This window comes from Pocillopora verrucosa, chromosome 1, assembly GCF_036669915.1.
Source record: "Pocillopora verrucosa isolate sample1 chromosome 1, ASM3666991v2, whole genome shotgun sequence".
Classification (NCBI taxonomy): Eukaryota; Metazoa; Cnidaria; class Anthozoa; order Scleractinia; family Pocilloporidae; genus Pocillopora; species Pocillopora verrucosa.
This window is the reverse complement of record NC_089312.1, coordinates 23067242-23093407: the sequence shown is the minus strand read 5'-3', so window position 1 is coordinate 23093407 and position 26166 is coordinate 23067242. Positions and strand designations below refer to the sequence as shown.

Here is a 26166-nt window from a genome sequence, read left to right as displayed (position 1 = left end):
CAAACTGTGGAAAATTTATAAAAAGCTTTATTAAAAAGCACATAATACTTGAGACAGCCCCGAACTATATTCATACTCTGTACTCTGTAAATAGACTCTGTATATCATCGTCAGTTCTATATTCATACTTAAACGAGATGCGTAAGGCACTCAAGCATAAAATTCTACAAAGTTTCAGAGAAAAAAAACTGTAAAAGGCTATATTGAACAAATTGTTCCAACTTTTGTTCTCAAACGCCTGAATGCAACCCTCTACACAGTGTAAAATATAAATGTAAGATTTGATCAATGATTACATGTTTGAAAAGGTAATAGAAGGTAGCGTGTGGACAGGATGTCGTCAAGATGAAATGAGAAATAATAGTGTGGTAACTGAATAGCACACACACTTGGTGGGTTTTGATATATTTGCCGATTTTTTTGGACTATCCTTGTGGAATATAAAAGATGCCCCACCACTATAGTCTAATTATACACTACAGAAGGAGTTGAATTAAAAGAGAAAGGGTTTTCAGTGATCGAGTGTTTGAAAATACGCAGTTTTCTTATCCTCAAATGATAGCCTGTCCACACTAGCAGTACTCGGTTACGCTGAGTTTACACTTGGTCAGTTGAGTAATTACGGTTATTTTTTGACGTTAGCTTGTATATTAGTGCGGCTCAGCTGTGGGCTGTGTTGGGTTCGGTGGCGTCTTTCGGTTTGGTTTTCCTTTGCCTCCTGTTTAACAGACAAGAAAATACCACTCAGTGTTTGCTTTGAGCCCAGGACTCGTAGTGTTACATTTTGAGAACAAAGGACATGAAATTATAAACAGATGATCAATGATTATTGTCATTTACAATTTCATTGTGTGTTATGTGTGAAAACAATAGAAACAAAATTGAGTTTAAAACCTGTTGAAAACTTCGAATTATAAGCAACTTTCTGATCGGTAAAGAATGCTGAAATTCCTCAGTTTCAAGAACTACCTTTTATTCTGAATATTTTAGTGTTCAACCGACCAAATAATTAGGCGTGCACTCGAACTCAACGAAATGTTCGCGATCGCTCAGAAAATATTTACGTCAAATCCAGGAGAAGTGGAATACAAAGAGTGATTTAATCTAAAAAAAAATTGATAAGGAGCGAAAAAGTTACCGATGAAAGAGCTAAAAAGGTTGAGAAATCCTGCCTTGAGCAGGTGTTCTGTTCAACGTTCTTATAAGTTAGTGCAGTCAACTTGCCTTTCCCGTTCTTTTTTCGTTTCTTTCCTTTACGTTTTCCCTCACAGGCTTGCGCTTTATTGTTGGGGTCTGCTCGTGAACAAGCTTTCACGCAGCGTCTTGATTTGCCGTCGAAAACCAGGCCCTCGTTGCACTCGGAACATACTCCTGAAACGCAAGTCTTACAGCCATGTCCACAATCTGTAAATAAATAATAAAAGTAAAGATGGAAGAGATCGAACAAAATGTCATTCAATTATGCGTTACATTGCTACTCTTCGTGGAAAGGAAGAGTATGGCCAGTTTCTTAAATCCATGAATAACCACGGAAGAGTAGGCGCTAAAGGAAATTTCGAAACACTGAAGGTAAAAGGTCAGAATGTGACATGAACTGATGCTAAAAGACAGAGATAACTTACATCGTGAAGGACTACATTTCGTTGAGCACAAGTTTTCAATAAGAACAGCGATCTTAAACTTACCTTTTATCTTTTTGCACATATTCTTGTCTCGGTGCAGTTCAAACCCGTTTGCACATTTTGTACACGTTCCATTTGTGCATGTTTGACATTTTTTCCCACAACTTCCTGAAAAGATTAAAAAATAGCGTATATCGAAGATTTCAGGAGTTAGATAAATCTTTCTTTCATACCATATCAGAGCTATGCAGAGCTCTCATGGCCCAAACAGAGTATAACCACAGGATCAAGCGCACAATTGTACAACGGGGAATTACCTGAGTCACACTGTGATTTGTCAATCCTTTTACCGTTTCTCCCAGTAGCACAGGGAATACAAGCTGTTTTATTCTTACGTCCAGTAACTAAAGCGAAACTCCTTTCGCAAACAAGGCACACTCCATTGTTGCAACTGGAGCACTTTTTCGGACAGCTCAGCGAAGGATCTGACGTAGGTACTAAAATTTGGGAAATACGAATCAATATACACATCTCTGACTTTTTTCCATGAAAGTTAGAGGACGCTTGGGAGAGGTTGGAATGAGAGCAGCCTCTTTTTGTTGCTCTCTTAGTCCGCTAAAAAGGAAACAAAGGGCAGAGCGATAAATGGAGGCGCGAAAAACTGCGTGAAAACCGAGTTAGGGTCGTTAGAGTGGTCTTCTTTGCATTCCTTCTTTGGGGAGTTGCGCATAAGGCCACTGCAAAGGAGAATCTCTAGTTTATCCCTTAGTAAGACCACCGAAATCCTTCTATTGGTCAGCGGTGTAATGACACTAACTTCCAGTAAAAACAATGGGGCATCTCCACCCAGAAACGATGATAGCCACAGGCGGCCCCAAGCTCGAGCTGTGAGATGATCATCTTGCGCAATAGCAGTCATGGCGGAATTATAAGAGTTTGTATGGGAATATTTAATCGCTTTAAGGAATTAAAATAAATAAATAAGCGAAGAGATTAGAAAAGCCCTTTTCTCATGTACGTGGAAAACCTCGAAATGGACAACTCGCTAAAATGGTTTTTTTTTTAATCAAAGTAAGCGGTCAGATAATAGGTGATACGCTGTGCAAGTATACTTTTTAATTCCTTAAAGCGGTCGAAAACATTCCCATACAAATTATACAGAAATATAATTCCGCCATGACTGTTATTGCGCAAGATGATCATCTCACAGCTGGAGCTTGGGCTGCCTGTGATATAACAAGCTCTTGTGGCTGCATAAGCCAAAGCCTCCTTTGCTTTTCCTCGTTGGCATTCCGTACGAGTCCAAAAGGCGCCACTTGGTGGGGACGATTTTCTTTCGATTCTTCAATACCTCAAAATTATTACCATTATTAATATTATTATCAACTTTGACAGCACAAAGCCGCTGACCAACTGAAACAACCTCGCTCACCTGGAGGGCATTTGGACATATCTGGATTCAAAGCAGTCTTTTTTCCTCGTTTGTTGCAAGGAACACATACTGTTTTGGATCGTTTCGTGAAGGTGACTTTGGCGAATCCATCATCGCACTCGAGGCAGGTTCCTTCGCGGTTGCAACTGATGCAGTTTTTGACACATGCTAGTTGAGTATGAGATGTCACAAACAGACCACAAATTAGAAGACAAAACCAATGATTGAGGTGCAACTATGAAGAATCAACTAGTAAAAGATCTAATTTGAACAATGAAACCTATATATGACACGGACCACAACACCAAATGAATAGAAAAAAGCCCCATTGTCTGACTCTTTGCAGTGTCGCTGGTTAAGTTATGCAATACAGTCATAATGAAGAGTTAATCAGCGCATCATGTGATACATTTGTTGACCATCCGTAGTCCCTGCCTTTGACTGAAAGACTTAGAAAATTTGCGAGGTGGGCAAATGTAAATTGCTTAAGAAACTTCAAGCGCAACGCAACTTAAAGAAACGGAGAAATCCATAGAAGAACATCGGATTTCAAGGTTAACTAGACGTAAAAACACCAAGATTAACCATGGCGCCGGTAAAGTTTACCAAGAGGGTCTTAACTGCGCATCGAGCTGAGTAGTTCGGTTCACAAGGTCAAAACGCTCATTTTATTCTGTAATCTAATTTTGCTTCTCTCTCTCCCCCTCACTCCCTCTCTCTCTCAGCTTTTGTTCCATGAGGTTTCGCTTTGTTCAAGGGAGAAAATAATTTCCTATTCTTTTCGCTCTCTGCGTGGCTAAACGCCTGAGCTAACCGCAAATCCGAAACCCTTCATGTATCGGGTGTTATTTCTAATTTCAGTACAAGATTTGGAGGCTAGCCATTGCAGCTTTGGTCGGGAAAATGATCAACAAAGCATAGAACGGTCAAAATCCAAAATCCGCGTGTATAATGTACATACGGTAAGATCTTTAGAACCCCACATCCGAAATTATTCCTTAAGCACCAACGCAATTGCTGCTGAATTTAGCTTTGGCTCTCAGTAATAACCTATAGACAAAACACTCAGGATAAAATTTACCAAACTTTATATTGACAGAGGTTGAGCGTGTTTCTTCCTCTCAAATTGGTACAATAAGCTTTTATGCGTCATTTAAATTTTCGATGAATCGCACTCACCTTTTTTGTCTGGCCGAGACAAACTTCCTTTACCTTTTCCTCCCCGCTTACGACTTTTCCTACCCTCAGCTGAAGCAAGCAGGACGATGGCGATGCCTAACAGAACCAAAAACACCTTCCTCATGATGAAAGCCTCTAAACGCACCAAACTGGTAATGATTCTGGCGTGTCTACGGAATTTCACCGCCTCGACCTGCCAAACCTTAGACAAACCGGCTTTGTTCTAGAGAACAATACAAGAGGAAAGCTGGTGTCATATCTGTCATGGTTATTATCAGTCATACATTAAGCTGAAGGTCAAAGTTTTGCATACCCATTAGTTCCTCAAAAGACACGATTTGACAGATTTTTCCTATTGAGTGAATAATGATTTTCAGATTTTAAAGGTTGTCGGACCCTTTTCATGTTTTGGCATAAAATAAGTGCAAAGAGACTTTCGTAACATCTCAGAAATCATCCCAAACTAGACTGATTAACTGTTTGATTTGTTGCGATTTCCGGACTCAACTAAAACTACCTTCGGAATTGTGAAATCTCACGGTAGCTTATTGAAATTGAAGCTGTGAGGACACAAGCGAAGGAAAACGAACAACCGTATTTATTCTTGTCCTTCATTTCTTTCCCTTATCCATATGATAAATCGAACGCATTTTATTATTTGCGTGGGTGTTGTTCAGCTAACGACTCATCTGTCGGCTTTTTTTATCTTCGACGCAATCTCCAATAATTACTCATTATCTCTGATTTGGCGATCATCCCGAAGTGATCACATGCCCAGTACGTCATTATTGTGCGACGTTTTCAGTCTGTTCACAAATACCAAACGCCTGGCTGCCTATATTTTCATGGTGAATCGTTGATTACACATAACTGGAAAGAAGTTGTAAAACTCGCAAAGTCCGTCTCTTATGTATACGAAGTGTCGTATGAAAACGAGGGAAGAATATAAAGCAACAAGATGAAAACAAAACTGACAGTGTCAACAGGGGTTGACGTATTTGATGTGGAAAAGGACCGCATGAACCTCTCAAGCAGAGATTACAATCTCCGATCCTCTATATCAATTCAGTAATGAAAAGATTTTTTGAGCTATTTGAGAAGAGACATTCATTTTCCATCCACAAGGTGGCTCAGTACATTCTTGATGAAATGAAAATCGATTAGCAGTTGTTTTTAGAACAAACATGACGGTTTTAGACATAGAGTATTTCCTTTCCACATACTTCTCTAGTATCAAATTGCCAGACTATCAAATTGTCTGCTCCCACTCCTTTTATTTTTTTAGACAAACGAGAAAGATAAAAATATTTTTAGACTTTGGTCGTATGATTTGGAGTGAGGACTCGCTTCAAGAAGGTTCTGTTTATGTCACTCTGGGAGGCTTATAGAATCAAGGTCACAACGTGTCGTGAAAACTTTGTTTGACAATTCACTTTGTAAATGTTAGTAAACACGCACCGCACAGTTATAGGGGCTCTGGTTTTTACGGTTAACTGCACAGGCGGCCCACGCTCCAGCTGTGAGATGGTCGTTTTGCGAAATAAGAGTCATGGCGAAATTATAGGAGTTTGTATGGGAATATTTACGACCGCTTTTAGGAATAAAAGAATACAGTCAAATACACTAACGTAACTATGTTGAAAAGAACCCATTTTTGCGAGTTATCCATTGGTAGGTTCCTCTTATGTAGTAAACCTAGAAATGGATAACTCGCTAAAGCTTTTTTCAAAATAGTAATTTTAAATACTGTGTTTCCAAAATCTTCTCAATACAAACAAAACTAAGTATACAAATTGAAAAAAAAAAACAACAACAAAATAGCTTACACGTTAGCAGTAGAGGTCTTCACGGAGTAAATTAATATGAGATAATCCCCATCGAATAAGAGCAAATGTAAGGTCAAGCGTTATTGGTTGGTTCAGGTGTAGTGGTCGGTACTCAGCTCGGAGGAGGTGGATTCCGGGGTGCTGAATGTTTCGAAGGTAGTCGACGAGTCAGAATTGGTGGTAGGAACTTTAGTTGTTAGTTGCTAAGCGCTATTGAATAGCAATAGAAATAGCACTATATAAATACTGTATTATTATTATTATTATTATTATTATTATTATTATTAATCCTAAAAAGGTAGTTCAGGCGTGATGGACGGTCCGGGATCAGTTGAACAGCTGAATTCGGTCGGGGGTACTATGGTTTCTGTCAGCTCTGGCTCGGAAGGCGGCTCAGTGGTGGGCTCGGTTGTTACAGTCACAACTGATATGTATTAAACATGTTAAAAGTAACCAAAGGCCAGTACTGAGAGAGTTAAGGTCGTTGTCAATAATTGGGTCTCCCTGACCAAATGAGACTTACCCAGATGGCTGAAAAGTTCTGACTGATATAATGAAATGGGTAAGTTCTGTAACAAGGTAAGAGTATAACAGGGTAATTTGGTAATTTCAACTGAGTTAATAACGTAAATTGGCCAACGTAAAAAGAGCAAATGGTGAAGGGCTAACGCTCCAAACGCCAGCTTTGTAACTCTTGTAATTACAAGAGTTATAAAGCTGACGTTTCGCTGACGTTTGTCTTTTGGCCAATTTACGTTATCAACTCGATTGATAATACCAAATTACCCTGATATAATAAAGCTCTAGGAGAATGTATATCATTTAGACGCCTTTAGCCCCTAATGATAGGGGCTTGATTTCACCTCTCGAATGTTTCGTTCTTGGTCTCCTTGCCAAGTCACCAAATGACAGAACCGCTGTGATACCCAATAGAGGTAAGAGGCACTTTGGGGTGATTTGCATTTTGTACTCCCTTCAAGCAACCATAAGTTGTTGGGTCCCTTCTCCTAACTAAACTTAAGTCAACTAAGTTCCATTAAAGGCGACATTCTACCCTTAAATAACAATAATTATAAAAATAATGATAATAATACCGATGATGATAATGTTAATATATTAACAATAATATGCTTTAGTATATACCACACAGGTGAATAATACTTTTTACGCGCACTGATTGGCTAGTTCGGAAGCGATGAATCCATTTGGAAGGCTCCCCTCAGGTTTGTAACCCTTTGGACACTTCTTTACACAGCGATCAATCACCGTAAGCTAAAAAGCGAATATCCATTTTTACACACAGCGCAGGAAAAATCTGTTTCGGCATTTATTGCAATTTGATATGCACCCTGAAAATTGAACGCAATGATTCTATATGATTAATTCTTATCTCAACGCGGTGACCTTTTTCCGAAGATCAGAGGATCGTTAAGGATTCGGAATCTAACAGCACTTACTGATTGTTTCATCGAGTAATAAATAAGCTACTGGAAGTTATTTCTGAGGGCGACAAGATAAGGAACATTGAAAAACGTCCAGCCGAGGGACATTATAAAAAAAAAAATTTTAAAAAATTGGGTTCATGCGGTAAAGAAATCAAATAATCCAAAAAGGATAAAGGTAAAAAAGCTCCACTTCCAACATCAGTTTTTTGTATCCACCTGCGGGGTTCATCTCTTTTTTATATCCATTTGGGCAGTTTGAAAGACAGCGACCTTTCCCCAGACTAGCAAAGCCTCGGAACACAGAATAACCATTTCGCATACGGAGCAAGATAATTTGTTTTGGCACGTCTTGCAATTTAGGGAGCACGCTTAAAAGAGGGAAAAGCAGTTATGAGGTGGATTATTTTGTGAATAAATACAAATTGGTAGCTACATATACACTCGGGACGTTGAGTACGCCTTGTTTGACAAAGAAATAGATTTAATGTAAGTGTGAAAGTGAATAAAAATATCAATTGAGGGATTGTTAATTGATCCAATACCAAATTCCCCGAACTGACATCATAGGAATTGCAAAGCATGCAGTAAGGAGAATTACTAATAAGACCCTGGGAGTCAAAGGGTTAAGAAAAGTAACAGCAAACCGAAACTTTCCGTAACTATCTGATTTTAGCTGGAATTGAAACACGCGTAGGTTTGAAAGCTTACCTTTCACGCACTGGTTCCCTTCTTCGCGTTATGCTATTTTTTTGCATCCTCTAGGGCAATTTTGGACGCAGCGCGACATGTTAAATCTTTTTAACGGTGCATATCCATTGTCACATGCACAACAAGAAAATCTGTTTGACCATTTCTCGCAGTTTTGGGGGCAATCTGGGAAAAAAAAAAGAAAAAATCAATCGAGGTCTATAGCCTTTTATAACTATGATATAACTATTTCTATAGCAATGATGTACATTTCAATATCGCTAGGACCTGGGACCACGAGATAGGACACTTGATGGAATGAATGAGCCACACAAAAAAATTAAGCGACTTCATGACGAACAGTCAACGAAAGAAATTGTGGGACGTTTTATGACGCAGTCACTAGGCTTATCGCTTAAAGGTGCATTTGAATAGATGTTCAATCCTGCTTGTTTCCAGTTACATTATAGCTTGTGTTGATCATTTTCAGTGGTTATTTCAGGTTAATCTCGTTGTTCTACGCATGTTTCTTTGACGTTCCGAAGACCAGGGGGACATTGCCTTCAGCAGGCGTATGTGCCCTGACAAGACCACGGTCACGTGAATCTGATCAGTACGAATTTCTTGCACTTCGTTGGGAAGCATGTTGAGGCTAAAATAAAGTTGATAAAAAGGAATTCATCAGTCATTTCCCGTAATCTATTGCAAATGACCTGCAGCGAGCTCAACCGCGATCTCTACTCCTGCTCAAATTGGTAGGAAGAGGAGAAGCCCCGGAAAAGAGTTTTTAATAAGCTCTCGTCCCTGAAAAATTTATCCATATTTTTGCTTTCCTCGACAATCTTTTCTATTTCTCCATCTTCACATTTTTATTCCTTACTGCTTTACCCTGTATCTATAGAACTGCAATAGGTAACGAGTGATATTATGTAGAAAACCAAGAGATTAAACTAACACAATACCTTGGACAGATGTTTCTACTTAGATGCCCGCGTCTGGTGAACACAAATAAACCAAAGAGCTCAAATATCAATTGTCTCGTAATTCTGTAGGGAATGACCCTATTAAAACTAAAATTCATACGTTTGCAGATTGAGCAACATCACATGCCCAACGCGTGCTGATAGACACTGTGGAAATCATGAGCATCAGGAAGATGTCGCGATAAAGACGGATTTCCGCTCATTTAGAGCTGCGTCAGTGATTTGACTTATCGCACTTTTTCACAATTCCTTCCCCAGTCCTATCATCGTCCTTTCCACCTACGGGATCGCACGATTTCCAGAGAAATTTATAAGATACACCCACTCTAGCCTTTTCTGTCTCTGTTCGAACTCATAATCACCACACAAACTAGTATGGTAAACATCTTCGCCATCCTCCCTCAAAGAGAAAAACACGCAAGTTTGGCATCACCTGAGAGAGGGGAGGGAGGGGGACTAAGATTATTGTAGCGGTACTGTACTCTGTTCTTCAACATGCATGGTCGCACGTTATCTTATAGCCTACGTGTAGCCGTATCCTGCCCCCTATGGTGAAACGGAAGTGAGGAAACATAGACGTTTCCTCGCCTCCGTTTTACCATGAGAATTGGGGGGAGGGTACGGCTACACGAAGGCTAGTTACCTTTAAGACTGAAGGCTGCCTCAAAGACGAGCTTATATAGTGTTCTTTGTTTATCTGGTGTTATCTTGCCTATCTTTTTACTTATTCATTTGAAGTGTGGACTTTCGCCAACTAATTAACAGGAAGATGATTGACTGAAATTGTAAGTATTCGACCAACGTCATGAATCACAGAGTGATTCCGGCTTTTCTTCGAGTGCCCTTTCTTCGCTGGTGTATTTTGCTTTGAATAAATTTTTAGTCCGGAGAGGGGAAACGAATAGATAAAGTACTAGGTGCTTGTGTAAGTCTCAGCGACTGAACAAATTACTCTCTAACGTGCGAGCAAACGCTCTTATTTTCTTTGTCCCACATGTATATTTCCTGTAGAACAAAGGTCAAATAGACACTGCGTGCACGTAAAAGCCAGTTATTTTCCTTAAACCAAATCTTCTCCGTTGCGTTTCTCACCGATAAATTGTTTCCCCGTTGTGTTGGAGTACTAAGATCAGTTTTATCGTAACTGCTTAAAATAATTTAGTGGTTGAGAGCAGATAACGCTCTCGCCTGTCTTACCTCTTTGCTCATTACGTTTTTAAGAGTATTATTAATTTGTTTCAAGCAGCTGTTAAGGAAGTTAGAATTATTGGTGCTCTATTGTGCAAGCGAAGTGCAAGGAATCTGATCGATTGCTGATGTACTCGTGTCACGAAGCAAATAGACATTGAATCCAGTTCATTCCTTTTGAAGATTGTGTTGTTATAATAGTGCACAGAAAAGGAACGGGGGCTGGTAACTTGGCTTGTTACCTAATGGTTTTTCGTTCAATACAACCTTTGGCCTCTTCCGTGTTCTTTGGATCCTAAAAATGACTTCATCAACAACAACAATAGGTATCAAGAATGACAGGAAAATCTTCATGGTGCAATCTGTGATGAGTTCTCCTTGTTTCAGCCGGGTGCAGCACTATGAAAACCTGCTCGACAGGCCACCACGTATTTCATGTGAAGAGAATACAGTACTCGATACGTGAGTTCAAAATTCGATACTTTAGCTGAATATCCAGTTTAGCATTTTATCGCATGATCATACCCACTCTCACTTAATCCAAGTGCAGTTGACCTTGTAAACTTGCTTGCTTTCGCTCCACGCTCCCTCTTACACATAAAAAGATTAACGGGCTATCCAAAACAACAGGAAAAACAGATTATTGCACAGAATATCATTTATTGAGTGCATTGCATTAAATTTAAAACACGTGTGTCATATGGCTTTTGGCTTACTGGCTTTCTTTTTTCTGAATAAGATCATTGCCATTCCATTTGTAATACATGTCGTGAAGCAGAAAGGAACGACGACAGCTGCTTACTTTTGCACTTAAATTTCCATAAATTTGTCCGCAGAAATGGATTTATTATCTTCCATGTTTGCAGCAGACGGTGGCTTCAAACCAAAGCCAACGCGTTTGTCGTTTCTCTTGCATTGGCGGATTTCTTTGTTGGGCTGAGTGTTGTTCCCTCGACATTCGTGTGAAAGACGGTAAATGACTTTCATCTGCTTGAACAAGGAACAATTTTTAAGGCGTTCGTTCCTTTACTCTTCTTCTGTGAACTTGTGCAACGTACTCCTGAATCGCTACATGGCTGTCGCGAAACCGTTTAATACTTGACTGTGATGAAAAGATGCCGCGTCGTTCAAATGATTTGTCTCTCTCGTGTCTTACCCGTCGTTTTTGTTGTGGCAGTAACAACGGTATGGTTTATTTATAATTTGTCACTTACCTGTGTCATTTTCTTTTCACAAACTGTTATTTTATTTAAGCTTTACCCATGTTTTCTCTTAACCTTCTGCTATATATCGATGTTAGGTGTTTTTTATAAACATAACCAAGCTGCCCCAAAATTAGTAAATCAACTACACTTTAACCATCGTTGTTCCGTTAAGATACCAGAAAAAGTCTGCTTTAAAGTTAATGACAACTGTTATATAGGAGTGTTTCTCCCGTGTTTCGGATTTTCTTTACGATGTAACCAAGGTTTGATTGTTGAAAATGAGGCACTTCTTTCTGTTCTTCCGTATAAACAAAATGGTTTCGTTTTAAAGTCTACCTTTAACCCTGTCGCTTACACTTTCTTAAACCTTTTTAACTCCCATGAGTGACAGAGACAAAATTTCTGGTTATACTAAATCAATACAATATCAAACAGACAGGTGATGAAAATAAAAGAAAAATATCAGCTAGGGGATAATTAGTTGATTCAATACCAAATTCTCAGAACTAACATCATAAGAATTGTATGGCGGACAATAACGAGAATTACTAATGATATCTTGGGAATTAAGGGAGTTCTTCGATATAGAGAGAAACTCAGTTTTATAAGGGCCCCATCCACACTAGCGTGTTTACCTGACGTTAGATGACATATACTTTTTGCTTTGTATTTTGCCTATCATCCCCACTTAAACATCCTAAAACGCAGATTCAAAAGTAAATTTTGAAAAAGGTTTCGGAGGTGGAGTGTTTTGAAAATGCACCACTTTTGAAACGTTTCGTTTCCTGTGTGGACAGTTGGAGAAGGAGGCTTTGATTGATTTTAAGGAGAAGATTGGTGAAAATGCATGAAAACGCGGGAGTTTTCAAATAAAAATGCAGAATAGAAGGCAGGTGAGAACAAATAGATTTCACTTCATATCGAAGAATGTAGCGGGTGATTTACTAGCTGTCAGATATTTTTGATTGTGGAAAGGCAAAAATAGAACTTTCGCTATCTATAAAATAAAAGTTGGACAGTATGGCTCGCTAAAAATAGATGATATGGTATTTTTTGAAAGTTAAACCAGAATGAAGAATTGCGGCTGAGTAAATTGATTTTTGAGACTTTTGAGCATTCAGCGAAAATACTATGAAATTACACTTATTTAGACGAGAAGCAAGGTTATAGTACCAACTACAAAGATATAGAAACAACCGAAATCCGAAAATATCGGGCGCCTTTGTTCGCTAGGCATTGGCGTTTTGTTATGGAATTGACTTTTTTTTAGCGATGTTTTCATTCAAATCGAGATCAGTTAAAGTTAGCATCACTTCATCACTACTGCTTACAATTTTTATTTCTGACGGCGTTTTTGCAAGATGTCTGCATATTATTACGTTTTATTATAAGACAACAAAAGGAGACCTGACAACGTGCTCAAGTTGTCAGATATTGGTTGTCAAAATCCTTATTTAGCTATCTTTAATAATTAGTTTCTTACTGCTTATGGAAAAGGTTCATATCACCACGGACATCGTGCGATTTTCATCAATTAGAATAGAAGGGTACTAGAATGAGTCTCCCGTGGGTGCCTCTCTTGTGATCAGTTACCTTCCTTTAATTCATTGACTTCATAGGAGGATAAGAGGCTGTTAACTTAACTGTAAGTGCGGCCGGATTTCAGGCTGATTTGTCAACTGCGATGTGTTTGAGGGAGACGACATCATAAAATCACCGAAGTGTTTTCAAATGTTTTGTGGTTGCATATGGAATTGTAGTCTTAGTTCCAAACCCAAACCGTTATGCTCTCAGCTTTCATTTGTATAGAGCTGGCCAGCTGAAGACCACAAAATGGAAACGTGGTTTGGGATTCTTGGCTGGTCTCTTTCCATCCTGACCTTGACTGGAAATGGCTTTATTATTTTCCTTATTTGCAAAACCAATGCGTTTGTCGTTTTTCTCGCAGTGGCGGACTTCTGTGCCGGCTGGAGTGCTTTTCCGCCGCTTTTCGTCTGCGAGGAGATAATTGGATGCGACCCTACGGCCTTCATAGCCAGCGGGGTGGATTATTTCAGGTGGCTGTTTATGTATGCGTCTGTGACAAACTTGTACAATTTAGTCCTGGATCGCTACATTGCTATTGTGAGGCCGTTAAGTTACTTGACTTTTATGACACGCAGAAGCGTTTTTCAGATGATTTTCATGTCTTGGACCATTCCAGTTGCGTTCTCTTGGCGTTTTTACTAAACTGGCTTGTTTTAGAAGAGATTGTATTGTTTAAAGTGCTCATCTCAATTTTAATGGTATTTTTAGAAATCTTGCCGTCTTGTGTGTTAATGTTCTGCTTTGGATCAATGTATTATATTGTTTATAAGCACGAAAGAGCCGCCCGCATCTTAGCAAACCAACTCCGCTTTAACCAAAGATTTTTGTTCAGAATCAAGGAAAAGGCTGCCGTGAAAATAATGGCAATTGTTATTGGTATATTCCTTTTAGCCTTCTCATTCGCTATACGATGTAGCTTCATACACATTTTGAAAGACGGAAAACCGTGTGATGATAAAGAATATAAAATTCCCCTTCTTGTATTAAACTCCGTTATTAACCCCTTCGCTTATGCCGTCTTCAAGAGAGACATAAACATGGCGATAAAACGGTATATTTGCTGCGTCATTTGTAAAAAGAAACATCACAGTGATCCAATTTATGAAAACAATTTTTTTTATCTTGCGCAACTACAATGCCAGAGCAGCATAACTTGAATAAACTCTTACTCAACCAGAATTTGTCTTGAACTTTTAATGTTTGTTTCACGATCGAGTTAACAGCCTATAACCTAAATATGAAATTATAATTAATAATTTGCTTATGGTGTGTGCATGATGACAAGAGTAGATCATAACAATAACAAAGGATCCTCTTAATCTCATCAATTTTTACTTATTCTCGTTCCTTTCGTTTTATTTTTAACTGTTAAGGTTACTTTTGTCAAATTTTGCCGGTCTATTTCATTTTATAGTTTTGCAAGTCAGTCTGTCAGTGAGTCAGTGATTCAGTGTTCAGTCATGTACCTGTCATGATGAATTGCAAATTAGGAGTTATAATTAATTACGTTTACTACTTGGAGGTTGTTTATTAGTTTTATTAGATTTAAGTAGATTAGGTTGTTTTGTCAAAATGAGTAATGCTTCTGTGGTGTTTTTAAAAGTGCAAGGACTTAGAGTAAATATTTAAAAAAATAGATTTTGAGTGAACTTGTGCAACGTGGTCCTGGATCGCTACATGGCTGTCGTGAAACCGTTAAGTACTTGACTGTAATGAAGAGATGCCACGTCGTTCAAATGACTTACCTCTCACGGGTGTTACTCATCGTTTTTGTTGTGATAGTAACAATGGTATGGTTTAATTATAATTTGTCACTTACCTTTGTTATTTTCTTTTCACTGACTGTTATTTCATTTGAGCTTTACCCATGTTTTCTTTCAACCTTTTAAAGAAAAATATCAGCTAGAAGAGTATTAGTTGATTCAATACCAAATTCTCAGAACTAACATCATAAGAATTGTATAACAGACAATAACGAGAATTACTAATGAGATCTTGGGAGTTTAAAATTTCTTAGACATAGAGAGAAACTCAGTTTTATAAGGGCCCCATCCACACTAGCGAGTTTACATGACCTTCGATAACATAAACTTTTTGCTTTACATTTTGCTTATCATCCCCAATTAAACACCCAAAAACGCGGATTCAAAGGTTGATTTTTGAAAAAAGATTCAGTGAAGTGTTTTTAAAATGCATGCACCACTTTTGAAACGTTTCGTTTCTCGCGTGGATGGATGAAGAAGGAGGCTTTTATAAACGATGTCGAAGAAATAAGTCAAGTATTGTCGGTTGACTGTAAGCGGAAGATTGGTGAAAATGCACCAAAACGTACGAGTTTTCAAAGGAAAATGCAGCATAGAAGGCAGAACAAATCGAAAAACACTTATGTAGGTGAAGATGTTTTGCCTCGTTTGGTAGAGACTAAAAACGTTGTGATTAATGTTGTCGCATCAAATTTTACGAAATATTTTATCACCAAGCTCATAACTATAATTTTACGAGTAACTCACTACAATGTGACCGAACACTACGTTTGAAAGTGGTGGAAATACGTGTTTTAACCGAATGCGACTGATGATAACTTGTTGCTATATGCAATTATATATAAACCAGATTGAAGGATTGATGGGAAGCAGCTGAGTAAAATTGCACTTTTGAGACATATATGTTATTTGCCGGCTGGGAGGTCCGTATGGTGAAAAACTGTGACCGAGGTCTTGAAAATACTGCCCGAGGCCGTAGGCCGAGGGCAGCATTTTCAAGACCGAAGTCACAGTTTTTCACCATACGGACCGACCCTTAGCCGGTAAATAACATATTTATTGTTTTTAAACTTGACGAAATTCTTTCCGAAAGAACCCGAATGATTTATGGCCGTAAATACGGCGAGATCTTCCATAAACTGAACAATTTTTGAGTGGGTAAATGGTAGTTAAAATAGAGGTGATGCAAATTTAAGAGAGATGCCTCAGCGAAACATTTTCATTTCCGTAACGATAAAGGTGATTTAAAAGGCTTCCAAACAAACTTTGAAACATTATTTTTACAAGTATCTGTCACAATCTGACACCTGTCAATTAGAGAGCGCGCAAGAAAAAGAAAGGCGAAGGAACATTTGAAAACCAACAGAACTAGTTTGGCAAGGACTGTCACGACAATGTTTTCTTCAAAATCAGTTAATGATCTAACGGAAACTATTATTCACTCTCATCGACGATTCATTCATGTACGAAGATTTACCTCTGTTCATTAAGTAAACGGCGAGGAAATTAATTGTGAGTAAATTCAATCTTTTTATTTTGAAGTTGTGAGAGTTTGCTCGTTTGTTTGCTGTAATGGCGTGTTTAACTCTGATCTTTCCTTCACAAAAACTAAATTCGAACGGCACACTCCAACGAGACACAAGGGAATGTAATGCGGCCTTTTCTCAAAAAATTCCTTCAATTTCTGTTGTGCAATTTAAGGTACAAATGTCCAAATTGAACGGAATTGGAAAGACTCACCAGGAGCGTATATTTGTTGTGGAACTTAAATTAAAACTTCGCTCGCTCTTTAACTATGAACAAATTGCTCGAGAAAATTCAGATATTAAATGAATGAAAGTTCCATCGTTCAGTTCAACTGTAACCAAATACCTCACGTTCCAACTTTCTGGGTACTTTTTGTGAACGATTAAAATTAATTGCAGAAGGTTTTTAGGTCGCTTGTCAACCAACGTAATGACACTATTGTTTATACAAATTCATTCTGAAACCAATATTTTTCTGTCAACCAAAGTGATTTGATAGAGAGAAAAGAGAGGATTCATAAGTTATTTATCGGCTTGAGGTAGTGACCGACGTGTTTGCTTAAAAATACTGCCCAGCCCAGTTATATGATTGACTCTTTTTGGCGATGTTTTCAAACAAACCAAGAGTAGTTAATGGGCTCTTGTCTATACCTGATACTGGTCGGAATTCTGAGTTTATTTTGTATGTAAAGCGGAACTTTTCTTAAAATTAGAGTCAGTTTTGAAATTGAAATCGTTTAAGCCAGCTGATCACTAAAAGCTAAATGTAAACCTCTCAATCAAGAGTATCCTTGAATGTGTTGCGCCGTATAAACATCATGAACACGATCTTTTCATTTTTAAACATTTTACCTACCACAGCGCTCATTCACAAGAGAGAGTATACACTTCGTGGTGCATGACTCGATCGCAACCGGCAGAGACAGCAAACATGCATACCTTTAGAGATTTTTTTGCCGGGGGCGAGGGCAAGGAAGAACGCTAAATTAAGTGCATTCAAAAGAAAATAATGGAAACATTATAGAGTTTCTTTTTTACAGTAACGAGGAATATGTTGAACTACGACTGATCAACAAGCGCTAACATTCTTTAAGACGAGTTTATAACAAAAATTACATTTGATTTTAATTGAAAGAAAGATGGAAGGGGAACGCTGCCCCTTATTTGGCTTTTAGCTATTTCTTAACAATCGTTAGCAGAACTCAAGTATACTTTGGAATCCATACCTATTCACAGTGTTTTAGTATTTGCAAAGAGCGCCTAGGTCAATGTTTCGCCCAGTTAACGTATTCATCCTTCAAGGCGGAAATTTACTCTGGGGGAAAAGGATATGTCAATGTTCTTTGACAGTTACTTTATCTCTGGTGTAGGTGATAAATCCCCAAACAAAATTAAAGCATCAAAAACGTCAATGCTGTTAATTTTCTAAAGGCGGATTCAAGGATTGTGATCCTTCCTCAGATGGTTATCACTGGAATAAAACAATTTTTTGCGATAACAAAATGGAAACCTGGTTTTGGATTCTCGGTTGGTCTCTTTCCATCTTAACCATAGCTGGAAATGTATTTATCGTCTTCCTTGTTTGCAGAAGACGGCGGCTTCGAACCAAAACCAACGTATTTGTCGTTTCTCTTGCAGTGGCGGATTTCTGTGTTGGGCTGGTTGCTTTTCTCCCACTTTTCGTCTGCGAGAAGACAACTGGATGCAGCCCCGGCGCTTTTAAAGAAAACAGGGCCGTGGAATTAAAAAGGTGGCTTTTTGCGTATGCGTCTGTAACAAACTTGTGCAGTTTAGTCCTGGATCGCTACATAGCTGTTGTGAAGCCTCTCAAGTACTTAACATTCATGACGCGCAAACGTGTTTCTCAGATGATTTTTCTCTCTTGGGTACTTTCAATTTTTGTTATTTTCCCCTTCGTTCTAACATGGCTAGCTTTTAACGACAAAAGTTCTCTTTTCTTAATGAATTATTGGATAATGATGATTTTCTTCGAGTTCCTGCCGTGCTGTGGTCTTATCTTTTGGTTTGGTTCAATGTTAGATGTGGTTTATAAACACAAACGAGCTGCCCGCATTCTAGCAAAACAACTCCGCTTTAATGGTCGATTTTTGTTCAAAAGCGGGGAGAAGTCTGCTGTGAAATTGATGGCCATTGTTATTGGCCTATTTATTATAGTTGTCATAATTGCCTTGCAATGTTTTCTTGTTTCCATCCTGAAGGGCAAAAAATCGTGTAATGATGAAGAATTTAAAACACCTCTTCTCGTTTTAAACTCTGCCATCAACCCTGTTGCTTACGCTCTGTTCAAGAGGGACATAAAGGAGGAGGTAAAACGAAGCATTCGCTGTGTGATCTGAAAGAAGAGAAACAATATTGAATAACTTAATGACTCTGGATTTTTTCCCAATAGATAGCTTTCTACTAGGATCGATCATAACGTAATGCAAGCATTCCCTATTATAGAAATTTACGTTTATAAGCAGGAAACAAGCTATATAGTTTTAGGATTCAAATTATTGAGTAAAGCTCAAAATGAAATGTTATACTTGTGTTTTATTGATATAAAGTTTCATCGCTGGGCATAAAATGCAAATGAATAAGGTCTAGAGATCTCAAACTAGATCTCAATGTCAATTGAGATCAGGTCGTTCGTTTGAAAAATGAGTAATTCTACTTTGTTGAAAAAGCTAACTTTAATGAGATGCGTTTAAATTTTCCTAAGGAATAAGACTGAGCAAGAACATGGAAGTTAGAGTAATGAGCTAGTTATCTCTCCATGCTAAGTTAAAATTCAACAGGTGCAAAAATTTTGGCCTAAATTTGCGCATGTTTTTAAAAGTACAAGGAGGACTTAGAATAAAAAATTTAAAAAATTGACTTTCTGAGATGCGCCTGGCAGAGTATGTATATGCTGCGAATGAAGAAAATTAGTACTATTCCGGAATAAATTGCAAATGAGTTCTAATGTTGATGTCTGTTGAGATCAGCTGGTTTATTGGAAGCGATAGTTCTATCCTGCATGATAAACAACCAAATTTTGAATTACTGAGTTAATCCTAAACCTTTAAGACTGGACTAGCACCAAATTTATCTCTTCGGTATCATTATTAAATCTTGAATCAAACATTATGGTCTTACTTAAAATGAAGAAAGGGAGATACTGAGTCAAACAGATGATGATACGTGAACCGTTAATTTGGAGTATGCAGAACGTGTTTATTTTCAGACTTTATGAATGGTCAAGCGGTGGAGTATACAATGCAAAGCCGGTGAAACACCATTAACGCCGTATGGCTTTTGTCGTTCGCAAACGTGAGTACGATAATTTTAGTTACCTTACGATGATTTGTTTTTTTCTTGGACTCAAAGAAGGAAAAGCAATTGAACGAAATGGTTCGCTTAAAATTTTTTGTGCTGTGAACTGCATTTCTAAGACTTTGAACTATCAAGTTGGACAACCGATATGCGGTTAAAAACACCTTCCACATTCGTTCCTTGGATGATTTGCCGCTTACTTGTCGTTTTGTCCTAGGAAGATTTTGTCAACAATACCCTACAACACAAATTCAGTAAGGTCTCACGAAGCCAGGTGATCTCTGATAACCAAAAAATTTCCTTGGAAAGCCGCCGGTGGGCTTTTGAGAGAGTTATAAATTTAGTTTTTTTAATCAGTGAAGCTTTTACACTCGAATCAAGTTCGGATTATAAGTAAATCGTTTTTACGTTATTGAACCGTTTTAACTTGTCAAAGGAAGAACTTATCCAGCAAGATTTTTCGTGTATGAATCATGCGTATTTAAGAAATTTTTTCCGAACGTTTTTATCTCATTGTGATTGATTATGTTGTTAGACATGCACTCATTGTTGTTCAAATTAATTACGTCTGCCAAACTTCAGTAGAAGTACTTTTATTATTTTATACATTTTGTCATGGTAAGTGTCTGTGTCTAGGATACACTAGCGCAGCCTTTTCTGCTGGCAGAATAGTGATAGTGTCGTGTTGTTTTAGATTCTTAAAGGCCTTTTGCATATCCTTCGTGATGTTGGGCTTGGGTGGTTTGGCCTGTTGAAGGATACCGTTTACAGTTCGTCTTACGGTGTCTGCTTGCTTTGAGTCAAGCACTCTTATTGCCGACTAGACTTTGGTGACTATTTCTGTAGCTGGAATGTTGGATGGATTGGTGAAAAATTGTTTACCTATTTCATTAGAACCGTCATGTTCGGCCATTTTTCTCTCAACACTCCTAACTTGAATTACACTCCTACGTATGCGCCTTTAGGCTCGTCGGAATATTGCATGAAACGTCATTTCGGCATAAATGCCTTCCTGGAATGCATCTCATATGCAGGTTGAATATTCTCATTTTTCGGCTGTGTTTAGAGAAGCTAGTAATATTCATGTGAACCGTAACTGAAAAAAAATTACTGGCAGAATAGCACGGTCGCACTTGTTAATGTTAATTTTTTGGTTTTATTGAATTCTATCCTGCTTTAAAATTCGTGGGGAGGGGCCATGGAAGTTTAGACAGGTGAGGAAAAATAAAATAGAGTAGTAGCAATGGTAAAATTGGTCCGCAGATGCGTGCTTTAATGATCTACCGGAAAATACGAATATGATACGTCAAGAATATGATTGTAAATTTTCCAAAGTGCTTTTTTATTACTGACGAATTAAAACACATGGAGAAACGTGCAACTTGTGGAAATCCTATTTAGCATAAATTAATATTTTGCCGGCACGTATAAGAGGACTGGGGCGGGTGCAAGGTGCGCGGAGAGTTATGGGATGGTGGTTTGTAGGTAGAGGTCGTTAGTAGGGCAAGGCATTCTACGGTCAGCCTTCGCTGTGTTTAGTTGTTCGTTTTCGTTTTCGTTTTTGTATAAGTTTAGAGCTTTACTTGCATACTACCTGAAGTAACTGTGTATAACATGTCATTCATAGGATACCCTTAAACCCCAGGGGTGGCACCGCTGCCTTAGTTGGGGGTACGCGTTCCCCGTTTTTTCCACCTGCTGGTTTTTAGGGGTTTTTGTGTCCGGCTTTGATGCATTTAGCTTACTTCAATCGTATAAGACTTTCGTAGGCATATCGATTTGGCGTTAAATAAACGGTGGCTTGGCTGGCCAACGCGCCCAGATATCAACTCTTTGTGTGCCCGGTTGAGTAGTGGAGGCAAAATCCTGAACACACATATGTAAATAGTGTTTGTCACCATTTAAAATATGATACTTCGATTATGATGTCTTATTCATAAAAGGGAGCAGAAAACACAAACACAAATACGATAGCAAGAATAGCAACCTGGTTTTGGATGCTTGGCTGATCTCTTTCCATCCTAACCATAACTAGAAATGGATTTATTATCTTCCTCGTTTACAGCAGACGATGGCTTCGAACCAAAACCAACGCGTTTGTCGTTTCTCCTCACCAAATCAATACAATATCAAACAGAAAGGTGATGAACATAAGAGAAAATATCAGTAAGGGGAATATTAGTTGATTCAATACCAAATTCCCAGAACTAACATCATATGAGTTGTATGGCAAACAGTAAGGAGAATTGCTAATGAGATCTTGAGAGGGACATAAGGAAGGAGGTAAAAAGAGTTGTTAGATATAGAGAGAAACTCAGTTTTGAAAAGGCCTCGTCCACACTAGCGTGCTTACCTGACGTTCGATAATGTCTACTTTTTCCTTTGCATTTTGCTTGTCATCCACACTTAAACACCAAAAAACGCAGATGCAAAGTAGATATTCGGAAAAGGTTACACTGGTAGAGTATTTTGAAAATGCACCACGTTTGAAATGTTCCGTTTTCTGTGTGGACAGATAGAGAAGGAAGCTTTTAAAAAAGATGGCAAAGAAGTAGGTCAGATATTGTCGGGTGATTCTAAGCGGAAGATTGGTGAAAATGCATCAAAACGTTGGAGTTTTCAAAAGATAATGCAGTATAGAAGGCAGGTGAGAAAAAATCGATAAACACTTGCGTAGGTGAAGATGCTTTGCCTCGTTTAGGTAGAGTCTAAAAACGTTGTGATTAGTGTTGTCGCGACAGATTTTACGAAATATTTTATCATCAAGCTCACAACTATAATTTAAAGTGTAACCCACTATAAAGTGACCGAACACTAAGTTTAAAAGAGGAGAAGAGACTTGTTTTAACCAAATGCGACTGATGATAACTTGTCGCTATATGCAAATAAAACAAAGTGAACTGTCTTCATCAGGGAAGTTTCATCTTTCAATTAGTTAACGTGTTGAAAGTAATGAAACGAGGTATGCAACGATTTTACTCCATATCGAAGAATGTAGCGGGTAATTTACTAACTGTTCGATGTTTTTGACAGTGGAAAGGCAAAAATGGAACTTTTGCCCTCTTTCTTTAGCCATCTATAAAATTAAAGGAGGAAAATATGACTCGCTAAAAATAGATAAGGTGGTTGAATAATTGTTAAGAAGCGGCTGAATAAATTGCATTTTTGAGACTTAGCAATCAGCGAAAATACTATGAAATTACACTTATTTTGAGGAGAAGCAAGTTTATAACAAAAATCAACTACAAAGAACTGATATAGAAATAGCCGGAAATACCGGGCGCTTTTGCTCGCTAGGGCATTAGCGTTTCGTTATGGAATTGACTTTTTTAAGCGATGTTTTCATCCAAACAGAAAGCAGTTAATGTTAGCATCATTTCACCACTACTGCTTTCAATAAACTTTATAACTTGTTTTCGGACAGTGTTTTTTGCAATTAGTCTGTATATTATGACATTTTATTGTTTTTTTGGAGGGCACGGTAACGAATCTTGCAATCTGAGTGGTTCTTTACCCGGTCAGTATTTTCCTATCTCTGCCCACGGCCACGGTAACGCTTTCGTGAGTCGCCGAGTACATCCCAACTTTCGTTGTCATTTTTCATAAATATACCTCGTTTTCCGGCTGGGCAGTATTTTAAAGCAAACACGTCGGTCACTACCTCAAGCCGACAAATAACTTATGAATCCTCCCTTTTCTCTCTATCAAATCACTTTGGTTGACAGAAAAATATTGGTTTCAGAATGAATTTGTATAAATAATAGTGTCATTACGTTGGTTGACAAGCGGCCTAAAAACCGTCTGCAATTAATTTTAATCGTTCACAAAAAGTACCCAGAAAGTTGAAACGTGAGGTATTTGGTTACAGTTAAACTGAACGATGGAACTTTCATTCATTTAATATCTGAATTTTCTCGAGAAATTTGTTCATAGTAAAAAAAAAGCGAGGGAAGTTTTAATTTAAGTTCTACAACAAATATACGCTCCTGGTGAGTCTTTCCAATTCCGTTCAATTTGGACATTTGTACCTTAAATTGCACAACAGAAATTGAAGGAATTGAGAAAAGGCTGCATTAAATTCCCTTGTGTCTCGTTGGAGTGTGCCGTTCGAATTTAGTTTTTGTGAAGGAAAGATCAGAGTTAAACACGCCATTACAGCAAACAAACGAGCAAACTCTCACAACTTCAAAATAAAAAATTGAATTTACTCACAATTACTTTCCTCGCCGTTTACTTAATGAACAGAGGTAAATCTTCGTACATGAATGAATGGTCGATGAGAGTAAATAATACTTTCCGTTAGATCATTAACTGATTTTTAAGAAAACATTGTCGTGACAGTCCTTGCCAAACTAGTTCTGTTGGTTTTCAAATGTTCCCACGATTTTTTTTTTTTCTTGCGCGCTCTCTAATTGACAGGTGTCAGATTGTGACAAATACTTGTAAAAATAATGTTTCAAAGTTTGTTTGGAAGCCTTTTAAATCACCTTTATCTTTACGGAAATGAAAATGTTTCGCTGAGGCATCTCTCTTAAATTTGTATCACCTCTATTTTAACTACCATTTACTCACTCAAAAATTGTTCAGTTTATGGAAGATCTCGCCGTATTTACGGCCATAAGTCATTCGGGTTCTTTCGGAAAGAATTTCGTCAAGTTTAAAAACAATAAATATGTTATTTACCGGCTAAGGGTCGGTCCGTGTGGTGAAAAACTAAGACCTCGGTCACAGTTTTTCACCATACGGACCTCCCAGCCGGCAAATAACATATATTTATTTTAAGACAACAAAAGGAGACCTGACAATGTGCTTAAGCTGTCAGAGATAAGTTGTCAAAATCCATATTTAGCTATCTTCAATAATTTAGTTTCTTACTGCTCGTGGAAAAGGTTCATATCACCACGAATATCGTACGATTTTCATCAATTAGAATAGAAGTGTACTAGAATGAGTACCCCATGGGTGCCTCTCTTGTGATCAGTTACCTTCCTTTGATTCATTGACTTCATTGAAGGACTAGAGGCTATTAACTTAACGGTAAGAGCGGCCGGATTTCAGGCTGATTTGTCAACTGCGATGTGTTTGAGGGAGACGACATCATAAAATCAACGAAGTGTTTTCCAATGCTTTTTAGTTGCATAGGTAGTCTTGTAGTTCAAACCCAAAATTTATACTTTCAGCTTTCATTTGTATTGGGCTGGCCACCTGAAGACCACAAAATGGAAACGTGGTTTTGGATTCTTGGCTGGTCTCTTTCCATCCTGTCCATGACTGGAAATGGCTTTATTATTTTCCTTGTTTGCAGAAGGTGGCGGCTTCGAAACAAAACCAACGCGTTTGTCGTTTCTCTCGCAGTGGCAGACTTCTGTGCTGGCTGGAGTGCTTTTCCACCGCTTTTCGTCTGCGAGGAGATAACCGGATGCGACCCTACGGCCTTCATAGCCAGCGGGGTGGATTATTTGAGGTGGCTGTTTATGTATGCGTCTGTGACAAATTTGTGCAGTTTAGTCCTGGATCGCTACATTGCTATTGTGAGGCCGTTAAGTTACTTGACTTTTATGACACGCAGAAGCGTTTTTCAGATGATTTTCATGTCTTGGACCATTCCAGTTGTTGTCGTCTTTGCGTTTTTACTAAACTGGCTTGTTTTTGAAGAGATTGTGTTGTTTCAAGTGCTCATCTCAATTTTAATGGTATTTTTAGAAATCTTGCCGTCTTGTGTGTTAACTTTCTGCTTTGGATCAATGTACTATGTTGTTTATAAGCACGAAAGAGCCGCCCGCATCTTAGCAAACCAACTCCGCTTTAACCAAAGATCTTTGTTCAGAATCAAGGAAAAGGCTGCCGTGAAAATAATGGCAATTGTTATTGGTATATTCCTTCTAGCCTTCTTATTCGCTATACGATGTAGCTTCATACACATTTTGAAAGACGGAAAACCGTGTGATGATAAAGAATATAAAATTCCCCTTCTTGTATTAAACTCCGTTGTTAACCCCTTCGCTTATGCCGTCTTCAAGAGAGACATAAACATGGAGATAAAACGGTATATTTGCTGCGTCATTTGTAAAAAGAAACACCACAGTGATCCAATTTGTGAAAACAACTCTTTCATCCTGCGCAACTACAATATTTAACGCGTCAAACCAGAGCAGCATACCCTGAATAAACTCCTAATCAACCAGAATTTGTCTTGAACTATTAATATTTGTTCCGCGATCGGGTTAACAGTCAATAACTTAAGTATGAAATTATAATTAAGAATTTGCTTATGCTGTGTGCATGATGACAAGAGTAGATCATAACAATAAAAAAGGATCCTGTTAATCTCATCAAGTTTTATCGATTCTCGTTCCTTTTGGTTCATTTTTAACTGTTAAGGTTACTTTTGTCTAATTTTGCCAGTCT

The 26166-nt window shown here is 38.1% G+C and overlaps 3 protein-coding genes and 2 pseudogenes across 3 annotated transcripts; 3 read left to right on the top strand and 2 right to left on the bottom strand.

The window, feature by feature from the left end:
• Positions 1-9: 9 nt before the first annotated feature.
• Positions 10-4436, bottom strand: LOC131796854 (major surface trophozoite antigen 11). Its single transcript, XM_059114462.2, has 6 exons — positions 4234-4436; positions 3055-3222; positions 1940-2119; positions 1686-1790; positions 1225-1404; positions 10-718 (listed from the first exon to the last, which is right to left on the bottom strand). The coding sequence occupies exons 1-6, from the start codon at positions 4355-4357 to the stop codon at positions 651-653; spliced, it is 825 nt and encodes a 274-aa protein (XP_058970445.2). The 5' UTR covers positions 4358-4436; the 3' UTR covers positions 10-650.
• Positions 4437-6063: 1627 nt separating this feature from the next.
• LOC131796727 (proprotein convertase subtilisin/kexin type 5-like) lies at positions 6064-8836 on the bottom strand (annotated as a pseudogene).
• Positions 7938-14548, top strand: LOC131796856 (adenosine receptor A2b-like; annotated as a pseudogene).
• A 3165-nt stretch (positions 14549-17713) lies between these two features.
• LOC131796653 (histamine H2 receptor-like) lies at positions 17714-18833 on the top strand. Its single transcript, XM_066173673.1, has one exon. It carries the CDS (start codon positions 17946-17948, stop codon positions 18798-18800), a length of 855 nt encoding a protein of 284 aa, XP_066029770.1. The 5' UTR covers positions 17714-17945; the 3' UTR covers positions 18801-18833.
• A 6144-nt stretch (positions 18834-24977) lies between these two features.
• LOC136278140 (adenosine receptor A2b-like) lies at positions 24978-25904 on the top strand. The gene has a single exon (XM_066161501.1). The coding sequence runs from the start codon at positions 24978-24980 to the stop codon at positions 25893-25895; it is 918 nt and encodes a 305-aa protein (XP_066017598.1). The 3' UTR covers positions 25896-25904.
• Positions 25905-26166: the final 262 nt, after the last annotated feature.